Raw genomic sequence first — 10,959 nt, 5'->3', positions numbered from 1 at the left:
AACAACTGAAACAAAGATCTAAAAGCAGTTTGGCAGCAAACTTTTTGAAAACGAATATTTATGTAATTCTCAAAACTTTTGGCCACGACTGTATATCACAAGGATTTCTGAAATAAATAACAAAATACCTGAATATAATATTCAGAATCAAAAACTAGTGGCTTCTGCATCATAAAAGCTGTTGTGTTGAGCCCTTAAAAATGTTCCTTTCACAGCTTAAGTATGAAAACTATCAACAATGGACAACATAACACAAAACATTTTGAAATAAATAAATGAAAGCAATCTGAATTATTCAGAATCAATTTCGAGAAACATACATAAATACATATAAATATGTATATGTACATTTACATTACATTTATTAATTTAGCAGACGCTTTTATCCAAAGCGACTTACAGATGAAGACAGTGGAAGCAATCAAAAACAACAAGAGCAATGATATATAAGTGCTATAACAAGTCTCAGTTAGGTTAACACAGTACACGTAGCATGGAATTTTAAATAATATAATAAATAAAAAGAAAACGGATAGAATAAAAAATTAAAAGAATAGAGCAAGCTAGTTAGAGGTCTTTACACATACACACACACATACATATACAATTGCATAATAAATGAAAAGAAAATAGAATACAAAAAGATTAGAAAGGTAGTTAGATTTCTTAAAGAATAGAATTAGAATAGTGAGTGTTAAAGTTAGAGGGTCAAATAAAGATGGAATATGTACACGTATGTATAAAAATGCTGTTTAAAAATCAAATCTATGTTATCATGCTGGTTGGCTGTTATCAGGAGCTGACTGAAAGCCGGCGACTCCACAGTACAGACAGGCTGCACGTTTTCAAAAAATTTTCACCTGTATGAGAAAAACATACAGAGAATCACTTAAGACACTTTGCTGTAGACCCATTCCACATAATAATATTCATTAAAACTGTATGTTAACACGTAGGAGCTTGCTGCATGAATCCATGATTAGGCTACAGTTTACAAATCCATGGGAACGGATTGCGAGAGTGTGCGCGCAGATTATGAATTTAAAAATGTTGGGATTGAACACAGAGAAAGCAATAAAACAACTAAATATCATGTAATGTACAATCAAATTACATTACATGAATATGTCACAGTTATACTAAATTAACAGATTTGTAAACCGAAAAAAAATCAACGAAATCAACAAGTGAAACAAATGTGAGCTTTCAATTAATCATTTTCCAAACCTTCAAAAGTTTTTTTTTAACTGCACGTAGATCACAAACCTTTGAAATCGGTTGATAAATGTGAAGGTTATAGTGTTTTTGTTCAGTAAAAACCGCAGCTCCCCCGTTTACTTTCATTTATTTAAAGGCAGTCTTGCCCTCACTAACATGGCGGACGCGTTGACGTATCGCGGCAACGGCTTAAAGCAGCCAATGAGGCGTCTAGGTATTTATATGTCTATGATCCAAATTACATTATTAAATTATTAAATCAGTGATGTTCATTCTCCTGTCTTCTTTATCAGAAGTGGGGAATATTCGGTTTTTTTATTCAGTGTCCTTCCATGTGTTTTAAAAGGTTTTGTTCACCCAAAAATAGTTTTAAAACACAAGCTTATGTTCATTATTGGGTGAACTAACCCTTTTAACTCAAGGTCACCGTTGCGTCACACCGATGACGTCACGACGTTTTTTTTTTTTTTTTACCTTTGCTTAAACAGCAGAAAAAAATCGGACGGCGCCGTAACCGATATCACGCGCCAGCAGGCGGCGACCGAAACACCGACTTTTTCCCGTAGTGTCCTGCTTTTTCATCCCTCATTTCCTCCAAACGCACACGAACGCGAGCACCACCGGCGATTTTAACTATTATCACACCGTCACCGTAGGAGGAACATCACATGAAGCCATAATAACCGGAGAAACGGGACAAAACTGCAGGATCCGGTATGTAGCACAGTTACGCTCTTATTTCTTTGACTAGCCTTTGTGTGTCATATTAATACTGACATTTGTTTAGATGGAAGCTTATACAATAGAATCATTATGATCTAAACGGTCTCCGTGTTAAAGATTATGTCAGTCCGCAGAATAAACGGAAATAACGGTAACGTTAACAGTGGTTTCATACAATGAATGTGATGCGACGGATCGTTTCTCTTTATGTGGCAAAACACGATTCCCCATCGCGAGAAGGCGTCTGAAATCAAACATGACTGATCAAACTGGCAAACGGGTAACGTTATTTAGGACAGAAGCGAGAAAGAGCGTCTTTGACAGCTTCGTTCATTCTAACGGTCGCGTTCCGCGCGCTAACATCTGTTTCGCGTAATACAGCGGCGCGCGTTTCGTCTGCCCGTTACTGTACCGTCCGTCCGTTATCCCCACGGGATTAACCGGCCGCGGAATCCGCCCCAGGGCAATTAAAGACGGACGTTATGTCTGTGTGGATCTGCAGCGGATCATCAGGACAGGAGCAACATCAGGGCACCGCGGCGCGCGCGTTCTCGATGCGCCGTGCGCGCTCTCGAGCCTCTCGGGATTCTCTGCAGCAGGATTATGCCATCAGACCCAATCAGCGACCTCGTTCACATACTGCACATATTTCTTCTCTCTTTACATATTCTAGCAGGTTTTCCCCCCATGATAAAGCAATTGCGTCCTTGGACTAAAAGCAAACAACCTTTTACAGAAAAAAGTGCTACAGAATCATGGTATTTTGGACATGTTACCCTGAAATACCATTTTAATACCATAATACATGAATTTTAGGACCCTGGTGTATTTCAAAATAGCATTTTGAACACCATAGCAAGGTAATACGTTGTAAATGAGTACCATGTAATTGCCATGACATTGCATTATTACAATAAGCATATACCGTGGTATTTAAATGCTATATTCTGCTTAAAAGAATATAGTGGTACTGATATTCCACCATGTTTTAAAAGGACTGTGGACTGTGTGTGTGTGTATGCATGTATATATTACCATGAACTTTTTTTATTTTATGAAACTGATGCATTTAAGTGAATTCATTTATTTGACTGTTCATTTCTATAAACCTATTCCTCTTTAGATTCATCACTTAAAAGTGTTTTTGCAGAAGCCATGCATGGAACAAACTGTAATAAAATGCATAAAAATTGATCATGGTTTCCACAGAAATAAGAAGCAGCACAACTGCTTTCAACAGTGATAACAATAAGAAATATTTCTTGAGGGGAAAATAAAATGATTTCATCAAAACTGTTAACAGCATCAAAAACAATAATATTCCAAATAATATTAATTCGCACAATATTGTTCCCATCTCTCAGATTCAGTCCTAAACAATATAACTTCTGAAAGTCAAATGATGTACAAATGAGTTTAATAAAACCATTACAAATTAGACATTAAGATCCCTGTAATAACTAACAATAGTCTTTATGTTATTAATATTTGTCCGCTCCTGATGCTTCTCGGTATCACTGTTATATTTGCTCACTGGGATTCTGATACCAACTTAATGCAGTAAATGATTGTTCATTTCCACTCTCTGTCATGTGTGGTAATCTCTCAACATTTATAATAATCAGAAATGTTTCTTGAGCAGCAAATCAGTATATTAAAATGATTTCTGAAGATCATGTGACACTGAAGACTGGAGGAATGATGCTGAAAATACAGCGCTGCATCACAGAAATAAATTAAATTGTAAAATATATTCTAATAGAAAACAGTTATATTAGACTGTAATAATGTCACATTATTACAGTTTTTACTGTACCTTTGATTTTAAAAAAATGCATCCTCAGTGAGCAGAAGATACTTATTTCAGAAACATTAAAAATTCTTAACAACCTGAAACTTTTGAACAGTAGTGTATTTTTTTTTTTTTAATCGAATAGTGTATTTTTATGACTTTAGGAGGTTCAGAATAGTGTTTCTTAGAGCTTGATGCTGTAGATCATTATTATTCTTTGGAAAAGAACTATTCTTCTAAACTCATGTGAAACGACATGAGGAATAGCTCTAACGATCTTAACCCAGATGGTTGAAAGCATTGGTAGATCAGCTGAACATCATACAGTCCAGAATGACTTGTGATTGTGAAGTTCTTGGCTTCATCAGCTGCTTGTGATCTCAGGTCGGCTTCAACTACTTTCTTCACCTCCTCTTTCCCTCCCTCCATCTTCTCTCTCCTCCCACCCAGCTGTCTCCCTTTACAGCTCTCTCTTCTCTCTCTCTTTACTCTCCTCCATCCTCACTGATTCTCTGCATCCCTCCATTCGGCAGCACAACAACATGTTAATGGATGTATTTTATAGTTGAAGTGTGCTTTTTTTTTTTGCTAAAGAAAAGTACCAAAAAAATCCCAAAAAGTTATTATTATTTTTTTATTTTTTTTGAGGGGGGGGGGGGCAGTACTATAGTAATACAATGAAAGTTTTACTACACAAAAACACCCCAAAAAGTCCAAGAAATAACTACAAATTGTTTATTTTTATTTTATTTTTATATTTTATATTTTATATTATTATATTTTTATTTTTTTATGTGTAGTAAAATTAATGTTTGGGTCTATTCTGCTCATCAAAGCTGCATTTATTTGATCAAAAATACAGTGAAAATGGTGAAATGTTAGTACAATTTCAAAATAATATATATTTTTTTATATAAATTATAAATAAAAAATAATTTTTATTTTATTAATTTAAAATAATTTAATAATTTATTCCTGTGATGCAGCGCTGTATTTTCAGCATCATTTCTCCAGTCTTCAGTGTCACATGATCTTCCAGAAATCATGTTAATATACTGATTCTTATTATCATCAAATGTTGAAAACAGTTGTGATGCTTCATATTTTTGTGAAAACTGCCATACATTTTCAGGATTCTTTGATGAATAGAATATTCAAAAGAACAGAATTTATTTGAAATAGAAATTTTGTAACATTTTAAATTATTTTACTGATCACTTTAACGCATCCTTGCTGAATAAAATTGTTAGTTTCTTTAAAAAAAATTAAAAAAACCAAACCTTTGAACAGTAGCGTATGTAAGACACACACACACACACACACACACACACAAACGACGGGGCTGATATCCACAGTAAGACATGTGGAAATCTCTGGCGCTCAATCATAGGATTTCATAGCCTTTTCAGTCCATTTCCATGGAAACTATCTCATTTCTGTTGTGTAGAAATATCAGACTCGCCCTTCCTGGAGAAGCTTGCAGATCAGAGCAGCTGGTGCATGCTGGGAGCTCATTCACTGACATTATTTCCTCCTCAGTGTCAGTTTGGGTCCGTTGTGTGCTGTATGTGAGACTAGTTTTTGATTTGTAGACACTGACAGACTTCAGTCTTGTCCTTCTGTCACAAGACAAAAGCCCAGTCTCAGCTCCTTCTGTTCCTCTGTCCACTGACACTGAAAGCTGAGCAGCAAACGTCCATCGCTCAGGTGTTGCCCTTTCTTTGATTCACATCTACACATGTTTCATGTATTAAAGTTGAAGACATGCACAAAAGTATAGAGCAGTGTTATTTTACGATTATTTATATATTAATATAGCATTTCAATAATTAGCTTTTTTATATTTTAATATTTCTTTTTGTTTTGTCATTTTTATTAGTTGTTTTTAGTATTTATTTTTAGCTATAATTTATAAAATGTATTATTTTGTATTATTTGTAAAACTTTTTTTTAAAAGATTTTATCTAGTATTTATATTTTATTTCGATAATTTTTAAATATAATATTCTATTATTTATTAATATTTTGAATGAGCTGCTAAAAATAATTTTAATCTTCATTTTACCTTATGTTTTTGTTGCATGCTTTTGCCATTTTATTAGTTTTTGTTGTTTGTTATTATTATTTAACTTTATTTTTTTTTTAAGTTTATTATTTTTAGTTTTAGTAATTTTGGTACTCAAGCTTTTTATTTAATATTTATATTTTATTCCAATTACCTAAATATATTTCTATAATATTATATCATTTATTAATATATTTGATTAGTTTAATTTTTTATTTAATTTGAGCTAAAGTTTTAGTAATTTTGTAATTGACATGTTATTAAGTCTATTAGCTTGATTTTATTTCAGTTTATTATTATTGTTACAGTCATTTTAATACTTCAGCTTATACTTCTGTTAGTTGCCATGTTAAGTATAATTTTTTTATATATTATATTCATATTTTATTTTATTTCTACTTTATTTCAAAAACGGATTTTTTATGTTTTAGCTTCAGTTGTATTGTCACATAAATTGATCAGAAATGCGGATAGCATCTCAGATCATTTGATCTTGTGGATTTAATGAGAAATGTCTGAGGTCATGTTGAGATCTTTGAGTTTAAGTTGAGACTTTGGCACAATTTGAGACATTGAGATCTTTCTCAGGAGAAACATCTGCGAAGCAGGAGATCTCAGCAAAATCTCCAAGTGATTTATTCTTTTATCATTGTTGCTTGACCTTTAAGAGCCTCAGAGACTTATCAAAATATATCCCATATCTGTGTTTTTCATTGTCTAAACAGACCTGATATTCTCTGGGATGAAGAGAAAGATGCAACAATAATAGTCCTGCTGAAAGAAAGCACCTTGAGATAACACGCTGGGTCTGAGTAAAGAGAGAAAGAGGAAACCAGACAGAGAAAGAGCAGAACTGAAGGTAGATGAGTTCAGTCCAGTCAGCAGAAACCAGGAAACGCATGAGTGGAGAGCAGGACGAAGAGAGGGAGGGGCCAGAGCGAGAGAGACGTGCTGATTGGCTGATCGGAGAGGAGGAACGAGGGAGACAATCAGACTGTCTTTAAGTCGTTGAACTTAAAACACACACACACACACACACACACACACACACACACACACACACACGTTCCTCTCGGACTCCTCCTGACCTTCTGCCTGTTTATCACCAAGATCACATGACCATCAAAGCTGCTCATAAACACTTCAATATGAAGATAGACAATGCTTTGGGTTGCTGGTCATGTGTTTCGTGGCTTAATTCTTGTAAAGTTTCAACAGCAACAAGTGCTTTCACCAAAGAGACAAAACATTGTCATTATTTATCACTTATTTATCACTTTAATGATCATTTGGATAACATACTGTATCTCTGTTGTATATATATATATATATAAACCTATTTCAGTTAGTTGTCAAAAAATGTGTTGTTTTTTCTAATTATTTGTATTTAGTAATATTATTAATAATAGTATTAATAATATTTTACGTTTTTATGTATTCATATTATTTATATAGAGCATAAAATATATGTTGAAAAACAAATATCAGAGACATGGCAGTGTTATTTTAGCATTATTTATACAGTTTTACAGTTTTTAATAATAGTTTGAGTTTATATAATAATTATAATAATATTTTTAATGTTATTTTTATTTTCCAGATTTTCTAGCTCTATTTTTTATTTGCGTTTTAGTTTTAGTTATCTTAGTACTTCAACTTACTTCAACAACTTCAGCTAGTAATTATTGTTATTGTTGTGTTTATTATTATTAAGTTAGTTGTATTTCTAAGGCATTTCTTATTTTAATTAGTTTTTTTCCAGTTTTTCATATATATATATATATATATATATATATATATATATAATATATATATGTTTATAATAATAATTATTACAGTATTTATTATCTCAATAATTAATAATTTAGTGATAATTCTAAAATGTTTAATAATAATAATAATAATAATAATAATAATAATTGAATCTTATTTCAGTTATATTTGAGCTTTTCCAGTTTTTCATTAGTTTTAAATCATTTCTCTCTTAATCCATTTTTCTGTTCTTTTTGTAAACAGTATCATAATCATAATCTTTCAAAATTGCTCTGAAATGACGTTTTTTTAATACGCTTGGCCTTATTTTTCCACCTCTTCTGGTTTAAAGATCATTTATTATCATTCGGTTAATTCCCAAATGATGAACTCAAGTTCTGCCCTGCGTTTCGTGTTTCAGTCAGAAATGATATATAACAAAAGTAAATATAGAGTTGACACCAATATTACAGAAAATAACTTATCTGTGAGACATTCATGTTAGGAACTATTTCAAACCTACCGTGCATCCGGCAACATGTGATAGAAATAAACATAAGAGATGGAGAGATGAGGCGAGAGGAGGAAGGAAAGGAAAGAGTGAGTCCAGTGTGAGGAATCTCTAGAGTCAGTGAGAGATGACACCTTTACCAGAAACACACTATGTCCTCTCTCTCTGTGTGTGTGTGTGTGTCTTTCAGAGATCTGCCAGAGGACGGTGAATGGACTGAGATCACGAAACCAGAAAATCTGCAAAGACGTGCACTCTGACGCCTTACACACACACACACACACACACACACACACACACACACACACACACTGAAGACGCACAGGGAGCCAGATAAATGGCTGACAAACAGATCAGGTGAGTTTGGACTTGGTGTTGAACTCTTCTGACCCCAGAGCACTTTAGCAACAGCGTCCTGAAGCCCTAGCGGCGTCTCTTTTATAACTGCTCTCCTCTCATGCGTCGCTCCAGTTTGCCTGGCAAGCTAATAAACGGCGGTCTGGCGGGACTGATCGGCGTTACCTGCGTGTTTCCCATCGATCTGGCCAAAACCCGTCTCCAGAACCAGCAGAATGGGTCGCGCCTCTACACCAGCATGTGAGTGCTCAAACAGACGAGTCGAGTGTGTTCACTAGCTCCACATCTAATCACATTACACACTGTGCTCTGCAGGTCCGACTGCCTCGTCAAGACCATCCGGTCAGAAGGATACTTTGGCATGTACAGAGGTCTGTCAAACTTACACGAGTTAACTGTGAGCTGAGAGATGATTACTTCCTGTGAAGACTGAGAATGTCTGCTCTTCTCTCTCTCAGGTGCGGCGGTCAACTTAACTTCTCGTCACGCCAGAGAAAGCCATCAAGCTTGCAGCAAATGATTTCTTCAGATTACCTCCTCTAAGGACGGGTGAGACACAACACACACACACACACACACCCACACACACACACCCACACACACAACACGCGCACGCACGCACACACACACACACACCACACACACACACACACACACACTCTTTGACACATCGTCTGGCCCGACACACTGCTTGGGTTCATTCCCAGCCTCAAACATTTATAATATTTCGTTTTTCATACTAGTAATAAACATTTCATACACATAAAATATAAAAAAATAGAATATAATAAAATAACATTGCTGATAAAATTTTATTGGTATGTTTTATGTATAATTTTATTTATGTTGTTATTATTTTATCAATATTTAAATTAAATTAATTATTATAAATTATAGTTAGGATATATTTATTTCTATATGCATTATATTATATTATTATATATACTTATTACATATAGAACATATTTTGTTAAATTCTATATATTTTGCACTTTCATGCACATACACACGTATATTTATTTATACTTTATTTTTTATTAATTTATTTGTACTCTATAATTATATTGAATTGTGTATATATTATATATATATATATGCACACACACACACATGTTTATTTATTTATTTGATAAATACACACAGACATATGTCCTCTTACACACACACACAACACACACACACACACACACACACACACACACACTGCCGTTATCGTCTTCTCCAGCCACAGTAGTGACACACTGACACTATCAAACATCTCAATCACTTCAGCACACAGCATCACGTTACCAGACCCACATTCATATTCAATGAGGGTGGAAGCACACAGACAATACACAATGCCTTGCCTGCCGCCGTTTTCCATGGCAAGCAGAAAATAGCAGCGGTGAGTTATTGACCGCCGAGTCCAAGTGTGAGTTATTGAGGACCCTGGGTGTGTGTGCTGATGATGAGAGCGGCGCTCACACACACTGATGACCCTTCACCTCTCGTTCCCTCATCAGCAGAAGCTCACTCTGGTGCGAGAGATGCTGGCCGGCTGCGGCGCGGGGACCTGTCAGGTCAGTCTCATTCAGCAGCAGGCAGATCATTGTGTCTGTAACGGCCTTAGAGACAAAACACTGATGCATTAAGGTACAAGCACACTCCCATCAAACGTTCACCTCACACAGGCTTTGTTGAGCACAGGATCTGCTCATTAAACTGGAGCTGAGGGTTTTCATGCCGGTCGATTCGTTAATGTGCACGTTCTTCCACAATACCATCCTAAAATACCACATTTATACAGAAGTCATCTGCAGGAACCAATCACAGGGTCCTTGGATTAATGAGGCAGATTCACAGATTGTGAGATGTTGCATTAAAATATGTTGGATGAAAAGCCAAAGATATGAAAAAAATTAAAAACACATATACTTGCTTTATTTACTAATATCTTGAATTAGCTTTTTTTTAAGCTTCAGTTCATTTTACTTATCTTTTATTCATTTTATCTTGTGATTTTGTCAGTTTTATTAGTTTTATTTTATATATTTCTATTTAGTTGTCATTTATCTTTATGCAGTTTTAGTAACTTAGTACTTCATCTTAAACTTATGTTTGTAATTGCCAATTTTCTTTTAATATATTTATGTATGATCTTTATTTCATCACATATATGCATATATTAAAGCAAATATAAAAGTGTATAAAGTTTTAGTAATAATACTTCATCTTAAACATTTTTTTTATGTGATGTATTTATATTTTATTATTTTATCTTTCTATTATCTATATGTATATAATTTTATTTTATATATACATACATACATATACTGTACATTACATATATATATATATATAATATATATATATTATATATAGAGAGGAGAGAGAGAGAGAGAGAGAGAATATAAAATATTTATAATATATATATATATATTTTATATCTTCTATATAAATGTGTATTTATGCAATTTAAGTTACACTTATTATAATCAATATTTATAAAAAAATATTTATTTGATGCATGTTTCTAAATAATTTGTTATGATTAATTTA

General features: G+C 33.7%; 1 protein-coding gene across 1 annotated transcript; it reads left to right on the top strand.

Annotated features, from left to right (window-relative positions):
* Positions 1–1,340: 1,340 nt before the first annotated feature.
* Positions 1,341–8,953, top strand: LOC113066527 (mitochondrial glutamate carrier 1-like). Its single transcript, XM_026238407.1, has 5 exons — positions 1,341–1,932; positions 8,252–8,418; positions 8,533–8,658; positions 8,734–8,789; positions 8,877–8,953. The coding sequence occupies exons 2-5, from the start codon at positions 8,399–8,401 to the stop codon at positions 8,936–8,938; spliced, it is 264 nt and encodes an 87-aa protein (XP_026094192.1). The 5' UTR covers positions 1,341–1,932; positions 8,252–8,398; the 3' UTR covers positions 8,939–8,953.
* The last annotated feature ends 2,006 nt before the right edge of the window (positions 8,954–10,959 follow it).

This window comes from Carassius auratus, chromosome 50 (assembly GCF_003368295.1).
Source record: "Carassius auratus strain Wakin chromosome 50, ASM336829v1, whole genome shotgun sequence".
Lineage (NCBI taxonomy): Eukaryota > Metazoa > Chordata > Actinopteri > Cypriniformes > Cyprinidae > Carassius > Carassius auratus.
This window is presented reverse-complemented; position numbering and strand designations above follow the sequence as displayed.

Coding starts and splice junctions, on each gene's coding strand:
- LOC113066527 (XM_026238407.1), top strand. CDS start 8,399: ATGGCTGACAAACAGATCAG. Junction 8,419..8,532: donor ATGGCTGACAAACAGATCAG/GTGAGTTTGGAC, acceptor GCGTCGCTCCAG/TTTGCCTGGCAAGCTAATAA. Junction 8,659..8,733: donor TCGCGCCTCTACACCAGCAT/GTGAGTGCTCAA, acceptor TGTGCTCTGCAG/GTCCGACTGCCTCGTCAAGA.